This window comes from Tenrec ecaudatus (assembly GCF_050624435.1).
Source record: "Tenrec ecaudatus isolate mTenEca1 chromosome 1 unlocalized genomic scaffold, mTenEca1.hap1 SUPER_1_unloc_13, whole genome shotgun sequence".
NCBI classification, from domain to species: domain Eukaryota; kingdom Metazoa; phylum Chordata; class Mammalia; order Afrosoricida; family Tenrecidae; genus Tenrec; species Tenrec ecaudatus.
The window spans coordinates 1,911,291-1,929,367 of record NW_027457553.1 but is presented as its reverse complement, the minus strand read 5'-3'; the positions used below and the strand labels follow the sequence as shown (position 1 = coordinate 1,929,367).

The 18,077-nt window shown below is 58.1% G+C and overlaps 1 protein-coding gene across 1 annotated transcript; it reads left to right on the top strand.

Moving 5' to 3' along the window:
• The first annotated feature begins 4,187 nt into the window (after positions 1-4,187).
• On the top strand, positions 4,188-18,025 carry LOC142435736 (cytosolic phospholipase A2 beta-like). The gene is made up of 21 exons (XM_075539905.1): positions 4,188-4,279; positions 4,364-4,471; positions 4,502-4,617; positions 4,988-5,095; positions 6,144-6,317; positions 6,463-6,588; positions 9,007-9,045; positions 9,448-9,584; positions 9,676-9,836; positions 10,509-10,551; positions 11,202-11,256; positions 11,541-11,671; positions 13,661-13,797; positions 14,083-14,305; positions 14,429-14,546; positions 14,841-14,933; positions 15,069-15,173; positions 15,333-15,512; positions 15,825-15,991; positions 17,531-17,708; positions 17,823-18,025. The coding sequence occupies exons 1-21, from the start codon at positions 4,188-4,190 to the stop codon at positions 18,023-18,025; spliced, it is 2,694 nt and encodes an 897-aa protein (XP_075396020.1).
• The last annotated feature ends 52 nt before the right edge of the window (positions 18,026-18,077 follow it).

Sequence of the window (18,077 nt, the reverse complement as noted above, 5' to 3'; positions counted from 1 at the left end):
CCAGCTCTTTCCTCTATTTCCTTTTTTGACTTTCCTCCTTTCCCACTATCATGCTCAGTCCCCACCAGAGTTTCAGCAATTCCTCTTGGTTACATTGCCCTTGATCATGCCCTACCAAGCCTCCCACACCCTCCTCACCACCGATTTGGGTCACTTGTTCCTTTGTCCCTGGGTTTGTTAACACGACTACCTTTCCCCCCACTTCCCCCTCTCCCATGTCCCCTCGGAACTGTTGGTTCCATTGTTTTCTCCTCCAGATTGTTCATCCAGCCTATCTTATTTAGACAGACCTGAGGAGGTAATAACATGCACAAAAACAAGACAGAGCAAAACCAAGAAACAATATACAGCAAAACAACAACAAACCAATGACAAAAACCAAAACAAAACACAATAAGAAAAAAAAGCTTGTAGTTAGTTCAAGGATTGTTTGTTGGCCTTTAGGAGTGTTTTCCAGTCCAGTCTGTTGGGGCACCATGCTGGCTCCAATGTCCACCTTCAGCATTCCCTGAGGACCTCGCCACTCCAATCCCTTGCTGTTGCACCCCTTTAGCGTTTTGCCTCAGTGTGGCAGGATCATATTGGGTGCAATTCCCACACTGTGTCTCCATGGTTGTCCCCTGTAGGGCTATGAGTCAGTGAGGGGCGCCATGTCTCCTAGTTTGGCTGGCCATGTGGTCCTCTCTGTGAACTGGCTGTTCTAATTGGAAATATTGTCCCCATGGCCTGGTGGTCCAGGATGTGCTCCACTCTCCTCGTTCCCCTTCCTCTGCTCCCGTGTGCTCTGATCAGATATGTCCCTCTCCCGGAGCTTCAGATTCAATGCCGCCCTTTGAAATAAATTCTTCTGGGGGGAGGGGCAGGTGTCGATTTAGTAGTTGGGATTGGGACCGGCCCCTCAAACCTCTCCACTGGTTCCCTACTGCATGCTGGCATGGTGCATTCACATCTTGGAGCATTGGGTTGAAGTCTGGTCCCTCTTTCCCAGTGGAGATAAAAACAATACCCGCTCCCCTTGGGTGGGATAGTGAGGCTGAAATTCTTTAAGGGAGCAGACAGCGTCTATTTTCTCCTGAGGAGTGGCCGATGGGTTTGAACCACTGACCTTGCTGTTAGCAGCTACCGGGGTTCCTTACAGTTAGCCGTAGGCACACTAAATGAAGAGACAGTAGGTTAGAAGATAAATGTGGGGAAATCAGTTAAGTGGAATGAGGGGCTCCGGGATGGAGGTTCAATAGGGTGAGTAGAGCGGGCCTCAATGAGGAGGTGGCTCTTGGGCACAGACTCAAGGGCGGGGATGGAGGGAGTGTGCAGACACATGCGGGGGCAGTTCACGGAAGGCAAACACCCTGAGTCGGAGAGAGGTTGGTGCGCTCGGTAGAGGGAAGCGTTTTTCCCATGTGTATTTTGGTTGGTTAAATTCCTAGCAGTGGAATTATGGGGTCAAAGGAATTGTCTAGATCTCCTTTGAAATTCTCTCGTTTCAAAGCCCTGGGATAGAAGAGTGACCGTACCCCAAAAGAAATCTATTCAAATGCAAGAAAATCAAAATGGAAGAAGAGTAGAAAACATAAAGGGGCTAAAAATAGCAGTTACCACCTCTGTTAAGAATTTCTGTGAGAATCTCAGGGGTTTACCGAGTCATCTTCCGCGGTGCCTGTTACAGTGGGCTGGCACAGCTTGGCCACGTGTCACCCCTCCGCGTTCCTGTATCTACTAGGCAGGATCCTTCTTGCCTCTTTGCCAGTGACTTTCAAGTACCAATCAGCTCTTCCCTTTCCACCTTCGCAGGTCCCCTGGGACCTTCCTATTCAGCTCCAATTTCTGATCTAGCTAAAGACATCCCCACTTTCCCACTGACCTTGAGACTAATCGGATGACTTCACCGGAGGCGCGCGACCTTGTGGTTCAGGGGGAGGGCAGTGGCCTTGAAGCACAGGGGGGACCTTCCGCTCTACCCAAGAGAAAGAATGGAGGGAGCTGCAGGGCCAGGGAGCAGGGAAGGTGTGTGGTAAGGGGCCGGCTCCAGGCAGGGGCTCATCAGAGGAGAAGAATGGGTTGGGACCCGTTAGCAAGGCCAGGCAGACTTTATTCTCCAAGTGGTAAGTCATCAAAGGAGGTTTGCTCAGAGTGACAACATGAGACTGCCTTTCAAGAATATGTCTGGAGCTGGGGTGATAAATGCTTTTGGAAGGAGGGGAGTTAAGCCAGGGGAACCAGTTAGTTCACTGTGGCAGGAGATATTGTAAGCCTTTCATCCAGTCATTAAGCCAGTGTGTACTGGGGATCATGGGCGTGCTGGGCACTGTGCTCCATCCTGGGAAGGTGTAACCCACACCCACACCCTCATGGAGATCACATTCTAGCCGGGGACAGAGACAGCTATCCAGTGGAAATCAATTGAGTAGATAGTATATTAACCTGTTTGCAACCTGTCACTGGAGTCGTAGGACTGCCCCGTATTGTGTCTGAGGAAACAGATTGGCCACCACGTCTCTCCCCCGAGGGGCACCTGGTGGTGGACTGAGATCAACCCCCTCCTGGTTAGCAGCCACGTGCTTAAGCACCGTGCCACCACCAGGGCCCATAGATAGTGTGCTTGACGGTGCAGGTGGTCAAGTGGATATGCACGCAGGAAGGGAATGAGGAGTTTTTCAGAGCCCCGGGGTGGTGTCCATGGTTAAGCATTTGTCTTACTAATGGGAAGGTCGGTGCACTTTGCCTACTCTTAAAGGACCCCCAACGAAATGCAATCCTTTTCAGAAAAGTCAGGGCCACAAACTGTGGAGCAAAGGTCCACTCTGACATCCCGGGTCACCAGGAACCAGAATCGACTCGAGGGCAACTGTTGTTTGTTTACTAGAAATGGTTGTGGGCTGGGGCCAGGAGTGGGTGGGCGGTGGGTGGTGTGGTTCACAAGTTCCTAAAGAAGAAGGATAGCCAGCTGGGGGAAGGAAGGCTCTTTGGGTGACTTGTGAGTGGAGGGGCCCCAAAGGAGGTGGCATGGGAGAGGGTGAAGGTGAGTGCAGGGGAGGTTGGGAGTGTTTGTAGGTAGACTCCGTGAGACGAGGAGCCAGCCAGGAGCACAACAGGGAGTCAGTGATGTTTATGAAGGGCAGCAAGAGAAAGCCACCCAGGCAGCACACAGCACGGTACCATCATGGAAGACCCAGGGCGTTCAGGTTATAGGCATGTCTCCCCGATGAGGCTGTCAGCATCTTGAAAGGACCCATTCACACTGGCCAAGCCAAGTGCTGAGCACATTCCAAAATATTCAGTGAATATTCGCAGTTGGAAGGCATTCTTCCTTCATCTTGCTGCCCCCAGCCACGGGGAGCTCCCTGCATGGTGCCTGAGGCTGCTTTTCTATACTTCGCTAGAGGTCTGCCACCGCAGCTAGGGAAGCTAACCAAGGGTCTGGCCCCAGGGAGGACTGGGGTTTGGGCCAAGCAGGAGTCCCGCTGTGTTAGCCCCAGTTGACCAGAGAAACAAATTCATAGACACTTATATGTGTTTTAAAAGAGAACTTTATATCAAAGAAAAATTGTAAATTAAGAAAACATCCCAGCCCAGTCCAGATCAAGTCCTTAAGTCTGATATTAGCCCACATGTCCGATACCAGTCTATAAATCCCTCTTCCTACTCACGAAACACAAGCAATGATGCTGATGCAGGAAGATCACAGGCCAGTGGGTGGAAAGCCTTGTGGACCCAGTGGTGGTGGAGGCATCCCAGCGCTAGCAGGGGTCTCTAAGTGAGCCCTGCGGCTCCAGGGCTCTAGTGTAGCTCTGTGTGTCTTGTCAGCAGGAATGTCTCACAGGAAGGGAGCTATTGATTTCTGTGGGCACCTCCAAATGAGGTCATCAAGCTGCAACCTGAATGACAGCTTAGACTCCACCCCTCCACAAGTTGACACCAGAGAATGTTGCTCACCTGCTCTTGGGCTGTGTGGCCCCTCCTGGAGTAGGCGTGCGGCAGCCTCCTCCTTGAAAATCCCCTTCTATTTCTGGTGGTCCAGAGTCTCTTGGTCCCTCCCCAGTGAGCACTGCCCAGTGATACCCTGTGGCCTGCCCAGAGAGGGCATCTCATCCGTAAGTGGCTGGGTGCTGTTTATGTCAACATCTACCTCCCACCCCACTTAAGAGCTTGGCGTGCCTCCAACCGTGCCCTACCTGGATGAGGCCCCGATGCCACTGCACTTCTACCGGGACTGGGTCTGCCCCATCAGGCCCTGCATCGTGCGCAATGCCCTGCAGAAGTGGTCACTCCCCTATCTGAGGTGGGTGCAGCCCTGGGCTGGGCTAGGGTGATGGGCGAGCTGTCTTGTGGCATGTGGGCATGCTCTTAGAGTCCCTTCCCCTAGGGCCACGGTGGGCGCCACGGAGGTGAGCGTAGCGGTGACCCCAGATGGCTATGCTGATTCCGTGTGCGGAGACCACTTCGTGATGCCAGCCGAGTGCCTGCTGCCCCTGTGAGGTGTGTTGGACGTCCTGGAGGGCAGGGCCCGGCACCCTGGCGTGCTCTACGTGCAGAAGCAGTGCTCTAACCTGCTTACCGAGCTGCCCCAGCTGCTGCCCGACTTGGAGCCCCACGTGCCCTGGGCCTCCGAGGCTCTGGGTGAGAGGGGGCGACTGGGGCAGAGGGCAGTCGTTGAGAATACACAGCAGAAGCACACACCAAGCTTCTACACTGACAGCTCAATGACATTGATTGTCTTGGCCCACACCCACCACCCCATGGCCAGGGTCAGGCCCTGCCGCCCTGGAAGCCTTGACTGTTGACCGACTGCAAAGGATTAGTGCTCTAACTTTTGCCTGTGGGGGGCTGGGCCCACTCCCCAAGCCCTCCAAACCATGGCCTCTTCGCCACTTTTCCCTGGGATGCCCCTCGCTCGCACGCAGCACCCCTGGCCACATCCTGTTGGGTGTTATCCCAGACCCAACCTGCAGGGGACAACCGCTCCTAACTCTCCTCCTCTGTCCTGCAGGGAAGATGCCAGAGGCGGTGAACTTCTGGCTGGGGGAGGCGGCCGCAGTGACGTCCTGTAGGTGTCTCTGGGATGCAGGGACAGGGAGGAGCCAGGATGGGGCCAAGGGTGGGAGGCTGGCCTGGAGGGTCGGTCTACAATTCTGCGAACAGAGGAGGAGCGGCGTTGCAGCGTGGTGGGTGGGATGACTTTGGTGTGGGGGTGCACTAGACATCTCTCAGAGGGCACATTGGCCCCGGAGGTGAACTTGGGAGAACCCTATGCGTGGATATTTACCTCTTTGGAGAGATGACCCGCATGGGGCGTGTGGTGAGTGCAAGTCCCTGGTGGCTGGGATCTGGAATGCCCTCCACCCCAGCCCCCCCTGGGAATCTCCTGGAGTCTGGTTTGACTATGTCGTTGAGAATACACAGAGCAAAAGCACACACTAAGCTTCTATGCTGACAGTTCAGTGACATTGATTCAGTCCCTCTAGTTGGTTCAAACGTTCTCACCCTCCCTTCCCGAGTTCTTCTCCCTGAGGGAAATGAGCGGGCTTCAGAAACTGTGTAGAAAATAATGGGATTCCGCCTCCCCCCTTATAAATTCATTGTCCTCCAGGATCCTGGCTGTTCTTTGAAGAGGCTGTTTTCAGTCTGAGCCCGGATGGAGTTTAAAAGAACACCATGCTCATGGCAGAGGGATGGAGATCCTTTACTGCCTAAGTTGAACTAGTACTGGGCGTAAAGGAGACATCAGGGGACACTTTGGATGGTAGGTTGAAATCTTTATTCGCAGGACTTTCTCGTTTTTACACCCCTGGCTGTCTTGAGGCGCAAGGCTCTGGGTGGGCAGGTTCTGCCTCTCATGTGCCCTGCTCCACCAAATCTGCCCAGGACCTTCTTTGTGTTGGCAGTGCACAAGGACCACTACGAAAACCTCTACTGAGTCCTCTCTGGAGAGAAACATTTCCTGTTACACCCGCCCAGCGACCGACCCTTCATCCCCTATGGTAGGGCTGGGACCTGCCTTACGCATGGGCCCCAAACCAGAGGAAGGGTAGCGAGGCTTCCCTGCCTGTGTCCCTGGGGCCAGGCAGGCAACAGGAGAGGCTGGGAGGAGGTGTGAGGGACTGGGAGCACTCTTTGCTGAGCTCCCCCTTTTTCTCTGGCATCAGAGCCGTACACCCCAGCAACCTACCGACAAACTGAGGCGGGCACCTTTGAGGTGGTGGATGAAGAGGCCATGGAGAAGGTGTCCATCTTGGCCCTGGGCCTCAGGGAGGGGCGAGCTCATCCATCTCTGAGGAGCAAGGGGGCCCCAAAGTCCTGGGAAGGTGGCCCCTTCCTCCGTAAGGTCCCACCTTCTGGGGCTGGCTTCCCAGGGCGGATGGAGGGGGACCTTTGGCCCTTACCGTTGGCAAGGCCAAAGGCCGAGTTCCCCGGTCCTGCTCCGTCCCCAGGTGCCCTGGCTTCCACTGGATCCCTTGACACCAGATCTGTCCCAGTACCCACAGTACCGTGGGGCCCAGGCCCTCCGCTGCACCATGCAGGCCGGCGAGATGCTCTACCTGCCGGCCATGTGGGTCCACCACGTGCAGCAGTCCCAGGGCTGCATTGCTGGTGAGGAGCTGCTGGCCTCGGCCAGCGGGTGGGCTGGGGAGGCTCTGGGTCAGAGCTGGGCCACCCACTCCTGTGCTTGCTCTCCCCACAGTGAACTTCTGGTACGACATGGAGTATGACCTCAAGTATAGTTACTTCCAACTGCTCGACACCCTCACCAAGGCCTCAGACCTGGACTAGTGGAGCCCCCAGGGAACGTGCCCCCCCACAGCTCAGGGGGCACTCTGGCTCCTCCCCAGATGGGCCCCCACAGAGACACCCTGCAATCTGTCTGACCCAGAACCCCGTTTGGGTTGGGACCGACCCTGGAGACTATCGTGGGTGATAGGAGGAGGACCAGGAAGTGCCAGGCAGGTGTCTAGGTCAGGGTTCCCAGAAAGCTGCCACGCAGGTGAAGCAGCCCCGTGGGTGGAGGCCAGCTGCGGCGTCCTCCCTCCTCTGTAAAGCTGTGAAGTGGATATAATGATGGTCCCTACCTTTCTGGCTGCCCTGGGGCCTGGAGAGGGTTTCTGTAAGGGCCCGCTCGCTCGCTCGAAGGACATGCTCAATAAAGCCGGGGAGGCTCCATGTGGTACCTGCCCCTTGTGGCTTTCTGTGTCTCCAGGAGGGCGGGGAGGGTTCAGATGGAAACGTCAGAGAGAGGAGCTAGCTCCCTGTCTGTCTGGGGACCACAGCTTGTACTCCGGTCTGGCCGGCAGGCCAACCCTCTTTTAACTCTCTGCCAGGGCTCATTGACTGGGATTCTGGTTTGCTTCGCGATGGGGTTGGTGGCCTGGGAACGAGCCTGTGTCTCCTAACCAGCACAGGGACCAGGGGACAGAACCTGCCCCACCCCCACCCCTGGGCTGCTCCTCTGCAGAAGGAACTGGCTTTCTCATGCTGCCCCCACAAAAGGGGAGATGAGCCCCCTTCCCCTGGTTGCCCACCTGGAGCTCCAGTCCTGGCCATCTCTGGGGACCCAGGTGGCCCAATCCCTGGCTTTGAAGAGCTGTTTTTAGTAACAGCCACTCCCCTGCTGTGATGATAGGCTCCGGATACACCCCTCCTCCGGGTCTGCTTCAATGGAGACTGGGCATTCCTGTCCTACTGGTACCTGGATGTTGCTACAAGCCTTGTTGGAGGGGACTCTGCCCTTGCCCTACCTCTGGCGGCTGCCCAGACCTGTGGCCCCTCCAAGCCATGCCTTCCTGTCCTGCTCACACGGGTGATTGGTGAGCTGTCCTGGAAGCAGGACCCGGCCGGGCAGGCCCAGGTGGTGTCTGCTGGGGGCAGTGGGTTTTCCAGGAACCCAGCAGGGGTGGGGGACCTTGAGCCCATGGGAGGGTGTCAGTAGCCCCAGTATAGGCTGAGGTGCCTCATTTCTTGGGCAGGGTGTGGGGCTTGGGCGGAGCAGAAGATGCAGGTGGGAGGGGCTAGGGAGGCCAGTTGGGACATACTTGGATTTTGGCTTAAAACACCACAGTCCTCGGCCCAGTGGCTACTGCTGCCTTTGCTCGCCCCGCCTGGGACCCCCAGCCTCATGGCTCTGGTAAGATTGGCGTGGCACTGGAGCCCACTCTGACCCTTGCTCCCCACCTGAGTCCTGACTAATGCTTTCTCTGGAGGGCTGTGGCCGCGGTGGTCTTCAGGTGTAGGGGGTGTGTTTGCCAGCTTTGGGTAGGGGCATGGCTGGGCTGCGGATCCACAGAGCTTCTAGGCAGGGAGAGGCTCCTGGCTGCTCCCCTGCTCCCTCTGAGTCAGTTCCCTGGGCTGTCGGGGCCTGAGACTGATGAGATGGGTGACTTTCCCGGGTTCTTCCTCTGCCAGGAACCCCTGGGCGCATGCAGCTGGGACTTCCAACGGCAGCTGGGAGGCCAGTGAAAGGGTGTGCTGACACACGCTCCCTGGCCCCAGCGCACCTGGCAGGGCTTCAGCCCAGAGCCCGGGGTGGTTTGGGATGGAGTCCTGGGGTCCTTTGTTTCTCTGCCCTCAGAGAACCTGGAGGGCGCAGGGCTTGGCGCCCATGGGCTGCCTGGCCTGGTAACCTCCCACCTGCCCCAGCACAGAGGTGGCTTCCAGAACTGCCCCCTGACCAGGGGTGGGATGCACAGGCAGGAGCGAGTGAGCAAGCAGGAGCTTAGTCCTAGCAGGCCGCTCCCTCCATGCCCTTCTGTATGCCCACCCAGAGCTATGTAAGCGAGGGCATGGGCTGGGGCAGACAGGTGGCAAGATGGGAGCATGCTGGTTCCAGGAGAGGGAAGCGGAGAGCACAGCGATCCTGCCTCTGGGTCTCCGGCCAGTTGCTGGGTCACCTCTCCATGCCTCCGCCTCCTCATGAGGCAGCGTAGTAGTCGGCTGAGTTAATGTATGGATAGCCCTTGGGACAGACCTGTCATGGGCATTGTGTAAGTTCCTATGGACGTGCCCTGTCTCTTCTAGACTCGGGGTTCTGGGTGGCCTTGGCCCTGTTGGTGCAGGGTGAGCCCTCACAGGTGCCCCAACCTCCCTTCCATCGCCTGCGGCCTTTGGTCATGTCATCCCACAGCAAGCTTGTCCCCTCCCCGCTGCTCTGCAGGCCAAGTTGCCCGGGACCTGCCTGCTCACCATTCGTGTGCTGCAGGCCCACAGCCTGCCTGCCAGGGACGTGGGTGAGTTGACCGAGAGAGGAGAAGGGAACTGAGGTTGCAATTGGAGCAGGGCAGGGACGGTGGGAGATGGCAGGAGGGCTGGGCCTGTGAGGTCCTGGGAGAAGGGCCTGCAAAGAGTGACGGGCAAGGGCTGGTGATGGAGGGTGGGGCTTGGTGCGTCCCCAGGGATCCCTCTGGTGGTGAACTCTGCGTGGCTTGGGGGAGAATTGGCCCTCATTTCTTCTCCTCCAAGTGACCCACCCTGACTTCTATGTGACCCTGTGGCTTCCCACGGCCTGCAACCACCGTCTCCAGACGCGCACGGTCAACAACTGCAGAAACCCTGTCTGGAACCAGAGCTTCCACTTCCGGGTGCACAGCCAGATCAAGGTGGGCCTGCCTCAGCCCAGCCCTGCGTTCCCCCAGCGCCACCCCCACCCCACCCCCACCCCATGGCCCTGTCCCGCTGCTCCCCTTCCAGAACATGGTGGACCTGAAAGTCTTTGACCAGGACCTGCTGACCAGCGACGACCCCATGCTGTCAGTGCTGTTTGACGTGGGCACTCTGCTGCCTGGGGAGTTCCGGCGCCAGAGCTTCTTGCTGAGCCCACAGGCAAGACTCCACATGAGCGGCCACCCTCGGTACCACCAACGGGATGCTGCTTAAATGGCCCTCTTCAAAGAACTTGTTTACAGACCATGAGGTCAGGTTTCCCTGGTGCCCGAGGCCCTTGTCAACCAGGACCTGCTTCCCGAGAAGCGGCCCCCTCCTCGGGGCTACATTATGGACAGCAGCCCTCCCTGCATTGGCACCCCTGGCTGGCATCTGGGTTGGAATCTGCACATACCCACACTGACACACACACTCACACTCACATTCCAACCCACACGCAGCCTCACACACATACACAGGTACACTCACACGCAAGCACACGCACTCAACCACTGTCACACTCACACATGCACAGCCATGTGGATACACATGCACACACACTCACATGTGTACACAACCACTCACCTGCATGCCCACATACATGCACACGTCTTACCTTTATAACTTGCTTTTTCAGGGTGGGGAGCGGTTTGATGTTGAATTCCGCCTGCGGAGTGTGTGAGTTGGGGGTTGCGGGGGTCAGGGGAGTTGGGGGTTGCGAGATAGGGGGAGGGGCTCTGGGTCAAATCTGTCCCTTCTGGAAGGAGAGAGCCTCGTGCGCTCAGGGCTGGTGTCCTTCCCCGGGGACCCTCTGTGGTTGGAAGGACTGCCTAGGCTTCCTTGGGGGCAAGAACCTGACCCCCGCTCATGGCTTTTCCCAGGTCAGACTGTGCGGAGCAGCTCATCAGCAACGGTGTCCTAGTGGTGAGTCAGATCATTGTAGTGATTGATTCAGGATCATAGTAGTGATTCGGGATCATAGTGGTAATTTGGGATGGTAATGGTGACTTAGGATCATGGTACTAATTCGGGATCATAGTAGTGATTTGGGATCATAGTAGTGCTTTGGGGTCATAGTAGTGCTTTGTGATCATAGTAGTGCTTTGTGATCATAGTAGTGATTTGGGATCATAGTAGTGCTTTGTGATCATAGTAGTGCTTTGGGATCATAGTAGTGCTTTGTGAACTTAGTAGTGCTTTGTGATCATAGTAGTGCTTTGTGATCATAGTAGTGCTTTGGGATCATAGTAGTGCTTTATGATCATAGTAGTGCTTTGTGGTCATAGTAGTGCTTTGGGATCATAGTAGTGACTTGGGATCACAGTAGTGATTTGGGATCATAGTAGTGCTTTGGGATTGTAGTGGTGAGTGACACACCCTCCCTCAGGCCATCTGCTCACCTGCCCTCCTGGCTGCAAGTCTGTCTGGACCAGGAAATAGCAAAGTGGGAGGGGCTATGATTTCCAGAGGACATGGGACTGAGGAGCAGGAACCACGGGCTGCAGGGGAAAGGGTAGTGGTGAGGTATCCTTGCGTGGGAGGGGCGGCATATGAATCTTCTCTTCCCAACACAGGCCCGTGAGCTTTCCCGCTTGCATGTGCGGCTGAAGGAGTCCGGGGACCAGAAGGGTGAGTCTCCCAGGTCACCAGGACAGCCCTGGCCCTCAGCCTATGTCTTCCCCCTTCCTCAGCTGCCCATCCTCGAAGAAGCTGCCAGCCACCTTTAGCCTCCGAAGGCTAGGGGCTGGGGGTGAAACTGCCCGGGCTTACCAAGACCTGGTCTTTTCCCATGACCCTGCTCCGAGGGGGCTGGCCTGGGGGTAACTCCTCCCAGCCTCTGCCAGCCACAGGGGCGGGAGACACCTCACGGGCAGGGAACCCCCTCCCACCCCTACCTCGGTTCCTTTCTCCAGAGTCAAAGGGAAAAGTTCAGCTTGTGGTCCCCGGGTCCTACGAGGGATCTCAGGAGGTCACCGTAGGCAGCGACTCCTTCCGTTTCCACTTCCCCACCTGCTGGGAGCAGGAGCTGAGTATCCACCTGCAGGTAGGGTGCCCCCCCACTGACCCCCTGGAATTCAGGCCCACAGGGCTGGGTGGTACCCCTGCTCTGAGACTCGGGTAAGTGTACCGTTTTGGTCCCCTTGCAGAACGCCCCCCAGAGCAACTGAAGGTGCCACTCAGGGCCCTGCCATCAGACCAGCTCGTGAGGCTGGTCTTCCCTACGTCCCAGGTACTCTTCACTCAGAGGAAGAGACCCTTGATGTGGGGGTGGGACAGGGCCTCAGGCCAGTGCAGGGGTGGGGGCAGGGGGTGACTCCTTCTCTCCCTTTTCTTTTGGGCCAAGCCCCTGGGCTGGGCTGTGGGGGTGCATCCCTGTGGAGATGACTGGGGCATCCCAGGGCCGAAGTTGGGGTGGAGGTGCCAGCCTTTCTGAGTGGTATTTTGCTGGTTTGCAGGAGCCTCTGATGAAGGTGGAGCTGAGAAAAGAAGACAGGTGAGAGGCTGGGCTGGGGGAGAGCAGCCGGGGGAGGGAGGGCGCTACGTGCAGCTGGGTGGCCTGGAGGACCGGAAGCAAGCGGGTGGCTACAGCAGGGAGCTCCCAGTCTTGGGAAGGTGCTCAGAGCAGAAAGGGTCCTTCCTCAGCCTTGTAGTCTGCGTGTGGCCTCACTGGGTGGGAGAGAGGTGGGGGCTGAGGAGAGTAACACGCCTGGTTTGAGGAGCACAAAGACCAGAAGGAAGCAACCTTTTGGGTGGAAGCAACGTGGCTGGGCCTTCAAGAACTTTTGCTGGCCCTCGGTGTCTAGGAGCATAAGCAGCCCCAACTTAAAGGCCTTTGTTCCTTCTCAGCCCCCGTGCCCCCTCCCCAGTGTAGCCCTGGTCCAGCGTTGCAGGGGAGGGAGAAGCTGAGACTCAGGGCCACCTTTGGCCACAGGGACACCCTCATCTGCCGGCTGGCCTTGCTGTCATGCCTGGCGTGTTGGTGTGGCTCTGGGCCCACCATCCCCCCCTCACTCTCCAAGCTTCAGCACACAGGCTGAAGGGAGAGAAGAGATGGACGTGGATCTTGCAGGGAGATGGGCCCAGTGTCCTCTTTTCTGACGAGGATGAGCACTGCCTCACTGTCCGTCCATCCCCCCACCCCACCCCCAGACCAGGGGAGCTGGCCGTGCGCCTGGGCTTCGAGCTGTGTGCTGAGGAGCAGGCCTTCCTGAGCAGGAGGAAGCAGGTGGTGGCCAAGGCCCTGCAGCAGGCCCTGCAGCTGGAGGGAGACCTACAGGAGGACGAGGTCTGTCGGGCTGGGCAGGAGTGTGGGGGTCTCAGGCCGAGGGTTGAGCTGAGTGGGCCTCCACACTTCCATTGCCCGACCAGGGTTGGTTGTAAGGCGGACTTGTGTTTGCCTCTCGTCTGCCCATCTACCCCCCTTGTACTTCCCGGAGCTTTCTTGATGTTATCTTGGGCCCAATGCGGCTGAGCAGTGTCAGAACCACGGGCCCCACCAGGGGTAGCTACCCTTCTCTGGGCGTTGGCCCTTGGCCTGGAGCTGATTTTAAGACTGGGCCTCTCAGACAACTCGGTGGACATCTGGCCAGGCCTCTCTGCTGGTTGGGCTGGCTCCTAAGGAAATGAGCTCCTTGCAAGGGGAGAGGGACGCTGATTTGGGGGTTTTGAGGTGAGCCTGTGTCTTTTAAGAAGTGACCGCCGTACTCCCCAGGCTGGGGATGGGGAGATAAGGCCTGTGGCCTGTACGCTCCCTGGAGTTTTCAAAACCCGAAAGGACCCACCCTGCTGAAGGAGGTTATCCTGACATGACTCTCCTCAGCTGCTCTGACTCAGACCCGCTCCATGGGTCCCCACCAGACTCTGACCTATGCTAACTTGGTGGTGGGGCCAGGGGCAGGGGACTGAGTGGCCACTTGACTTGCTGTGTTCTCCTCCTGTGGTTTTTACTGCCCGGCGCACCCTGACCTCCCCTCCACCAACTGGAAGTCCCCGCAGGGCCTCCCTTGAACCCAGCTGTACTCTGCCCTTCCAGGTCCCAGTGGTGGCAATCATGGCTACTGGTGGAGGGGTCCGGGCAATGACTTCCCTGTATGGGCAGCTGACCGGCCTCAGGGAGCTGGGCCTCTTGGACTGCGTCTTCTACATCATAGGGGCCTCGGGCTCCACTTGGTGAGCAGGCTGAGTGTGGGATCTGGGGGTGAGTGGGCAGAGGCAGGGGTGCCTGTGGTAAGGCTTCTCCAGTGCCCCCTTGGCCTCCCTGACTAGATTGGAAGGTCTGCGAGGAGGCAGGTGGCAGGTGCGATATGCCCAAGGTGCCCCATGGGCTTCGGCTGTCTCCATGGAGCTGGAAGGCACCTGCGGGCTGCTGCCCTGGGAGAGAAGGTCCGAAGGGGTGTGAGGTCTCGGGGGACTCTTAGAGGAACCTGTCTGCCCCCGACCTCTGGCTTTGCCTAGGATCTTAGAAAACCTCTACAAGGATCCAGATTGGTCGCAGAAGGACCTGGGGGGCACCACCGTACTGCTGAAGACGCAGGAGACCAAGAACAAGCTGGACGTGTTGGCTCCCAGCCAGCTGCAATGGTACTACCAGGAGCTGGAGGACCGCGCTTGCCTGGGACACCCGGCCTGCTTCACCAACCTCTGGGCCCTCATCAATGAGGCCATGCGACATGATGGGGTACAGAAGGGCGGCCCACGGGGACGGGCCGGGACCTGGAGGCAGCCCTGCTGGGTAGCAGGGCGAGGGGAGATCTCCAGAGACCAGGCAGCAATGGGTTTACACGGAGGTATCTCCCTACAGCCTGATGTCCACAAGCTCTCGGAGCAGCGACAGGCTCTGAGGCACGGCCAGAAACCTCTCCCCATGTACTATGCCCTCAACACTAAAGGGCACGGCCTGTCCACCTTTGAATTTGGAGGCAGGTCGAGGTAGCTGGTTGAGGCCCCGGGCGGCCAGGGGTCGGGGAAGGGGTGGTTGGGATGGTGTGGGGAGGCAGTTTTTCATGCCCTTCTCCTTACACTCTGGTACGGGACCCGAGTGAATCCAGACACCCATGACCCCAGAGTCACTTGGACTGGAGGGGAGTCGCCCCGTCCTTTGTGGCTGCCCTGCGTGGGTTCGGGTGGGCAGGAGGGTGGTGGCCAACAGCGGTCCCTTCCCACCGCAGAGTGGTGTGATTTCTCCCCCTACGAGCTCGGTTTCTCCAAGTAAGGTGCCTTCATCCCCTCCGAGCTCTTCGGCTCCGAGTTCTTCATGGGGCGGCTGATGAAGAGGATGCCTGAGTCCCGCATCTGCTTCCTGGAAGGTGAGGGGGTCTTGGAGAGAGAATGGGGGAGGGGAGGATGTTTCTGGGGGAGCCCCATCACTGAGGCGGGCAGCAGGGAAGGGTCAGGCTGTGACAGGAATGGGGGCTCTCGTCCCCTTGTGTCTGCGCTCCCAGGTATCTGGACCAACCTATATGCAGCCAGCCTCCAATACAGCTTATACTGGTCCTCGGAGCCCAGTCCATTCTGGGATCGCTGGGCTCAGACCCTGACCAGCTTGGGTAGGTGCCCAGGCTCCGGGGCTGGTGCTGGGGGTGGGCATGTGACTCCCAGCTCTGTGTGTGTGTGGTGGTGGGGGCACTGGTCTCAGCTCTTTCCCTCTCCGGGGTCACTGCCCTCAGACTGGGCTAGCACCCACGCCCCACTCCCTGGCTGTGCAGACAAGGAGCAGGTCCCAGTGCTGAAGATGGAAGTGCCACCCAGCCTGGCTGGGAGGATCGGGGAGTTGTTCTCTGGCCTCCTGACGTGGCGCCCGCTTGCCCAGGCCACCCACAACTTTCTGCGTGGTCTCCAGTTCCACAAAGACTATTTCCAGCACCCTCACTTCTCCTCCTGGAAAGGTAGCTTCTCCCACCGGGGCCCAGCCCCCTGATGTCTTCCCAGAGCTGTGGGCCTTGGCTCCAGGCCCCTCACCTCACCCCTTGGCTCCATCCCTTCCATGTGTGGCCCCACGGGATGTTGGAAGTAGAGTTTCCTGCCTTCTCCTTCAACTGGGGCTGGAGGTTGCTTCAGGGCTGGGGCCAGGTGGGTGGGCCCTGAGGGCGGAGTCTTTTTCCAGGAGCAGCCAGTGACTGCCACTGACCAGGGGAGCAAGCGTGGTGTCCTCAGCACCCGTGCTCAAGGCTGCCCTCCCACCCCGCCCACCTCTCCAGACACCAAACTGGATGGACTCCCTAACCAGCTGACCCCTGGGGAGCCCCGCCTGTGCCTGCTGGACGTGGGCTACTTTGTCAACACCAGCTGCCCGCCCCTCCTGCAGCCCACCCGGGACGTGGACCTCATCCTGTCGCTGGAGTACAACTTAAATGCTGCCTTTCAGGTGGGGGAGCTGATGAGTGGCACCCGAGGATGCTAGGGCGGCTTCACAGTGTGTGCCTTGCTGGCTTCCTCCCAACCCTACGAGACAGGGACCCACATGCTATGGGCTGAGCTGTCCAGAGAAACAAAAGCAGCAACACTCCTCTGTGTAGAAAGAAAGAGCTTTATATCAAGAAGTCATTTTAGATCAGCAAGGCATCCCAGCCCAGTGTGATTCAAGACCATGCTAGTCAGAACCTTCCTCAGCCTCTGTGTAGCTGCAGGCAGATAATGCCCAGGCTGGCGTGAACACAGCCGAGTCGGAGGCTCTCCAGGCTGGTGGCTCCATGGGGCCGTCCCTGGAGACAGAATCCCAGCGAGGAGGAAGAGGCTCATAGCATCTCCCCTTCCTTCCAAGGAGGGATCACCAGGCTTCCACCTGAGTGACAGGTGGGACTCCACCCCTGCACTTTCACGCAGGTCCAAGTGGACATAATATCTAACCACCACACCATGTCAAAACAACCAAACCAGGATCCCCACCATGGAGTCCATGCTGACTCACCGGGTCCCCCTTAGTGTGTTTCCGAGATCGAACTGCTTACGGGAGTAAAAATGCCCACGGAGCAGTTTGTCACAGGAAATCAGCCTCTAACAACCAATGGGTCAGTAGGCACAATTGTATGGCGATAAAATAGTGAAGGTCTAGTAAAGTCATAGAGGCTAGGAGAGATAGTGGAGCGAGAGTACAATAAAGGAGTCAGGCACGTTTTATGATAGCATGCTCACCTCAGCTCCTCTTGATGGACCACGTGGAAGTGGGGGAAGAGAGAGCATCTGTATTATCTTGGGGTAGTTACAGGTAGCCTTAAGACATGCATATTCAGTAGTTACATACGCCACAAGGTGGGTGGGATCGACAGTAACGCTGAGCTCACAAGTGAGGAAGCCTAACAGCTGCATTGGGGGAAGCTGAGAGGGGGGCTGGGCGACAGCAGGAAGAGAGAGCCAGAGGATGTCTGCCTCTGTAGGGAGATCAGACCAGCCATGTGCTCACTTGAAGGCAGCATGGCTGTTAAGGGAGAGTCTGTGGCTACCAACGTGGAGGCACAAGTTCAGGAACGTGGTGCTCGGCCCTCTCTCCATGGAGCAGCGGGTGCTTTCCCAGTGCTGACCCTGCAGAACCTCGCCCAGCACATAACTGCTTCACCACCAGCACTCCCTGTGAAAAGAACTGGGGTTTCATTCACGCTCCATCAGGGGGCTTTCTCCGCACTGGGGAGAGGATGTGATGGTGAATCTGGTTGGCTGCACCTGCACCCCGGCTGGTTGCAGGCCGTCGACACCCCAGCGTTTAGTTTCTGTGTTAATTTAGTGAGAGGTGTGTGCCCTTCATGGCTGGCCTCAGCGATGGCTACAGTCCGTTTGGTGGAGCTCTGAGGGGCTGCGGCACGGCTGTCCACTCCGACTGATGCTTGGTCCTATGTGACGTCAGTGTCCAGGACCAAGGGAGCCCAAGGCTAGCCCTCTCCTGCCCTCTGTGCCCCTGCAGCAGCTGCAGCTGGTGGGCCGCATGTGCCAAGAGCAGGGCATCCCGTTCCCGCCCATTTCTCCCAGCCTCGGTGAGGAGCGCCAGCCTCGGGAGTGCCACAAGTTCTCTGACCCCGGCCGGCCTGAGGCCCCAGTCATTCTGCACTTCCCCCTGGTCAACGACTCCTTCCGGGACCACTCAGCCCCTGGTGAGCCAGCTTGCCGCTACCCCCTTCCTGGTGTCCCAGCCTCCCCGACCCAGCAGACCCGCCCTCCACCCCAGCACCCTGCCCCTCCATGCCCACGATGTGCTCTCTGCACAGGGGTCCCTAGTACACCAGAGGAGGCGGAGGCCGGCCGGGTGAACCTGTCTCCGTCTGACTCCCCCTACCACTACTCGAAAGTGACCTATAGCCAAGAGGACTTGGACAAGCTTCTGGGCCTGTCCCACTACAACATCTGCAACACCCAGGAGCGGCTGCCGGCTGCCCTGCGCGAGGCCGTGCGGAAGAGGAGGCAGCGCTGACAGCCCGCCCCGAGTGAAGCCATGCCTCAGCCTCAGAGAGCCATCCCCCAGT

What these genes read in the sequence shown, in the direction of transcription:
- LOC142435736 (XM_075539905.1), top strand. Translation starts at nt 4,188, where the DNA reads ATGCCACTGCACTTCTACCGGGACTGGGTCTGCCCCATCAGGCCCTGC. An exon ending in GGAAGGTGGCCCCTTCCTCC is followed by an intron (nt 6,318 to 6,462) that starts GTAAGGTCCCAC and finishes CCTTGACACCAG; the next exon opens with ATCTGTCCCAGTACCCACAG. An exon ending in TCAGCAACGGTGTCCTAGTG is followed by an intron (nt 10,552 to 11,201) that starts GTGAGTCAGATC and finishes TTCCCAACACAG; the next exon opens with GCCCGTGAGCTTTCCCGCTT.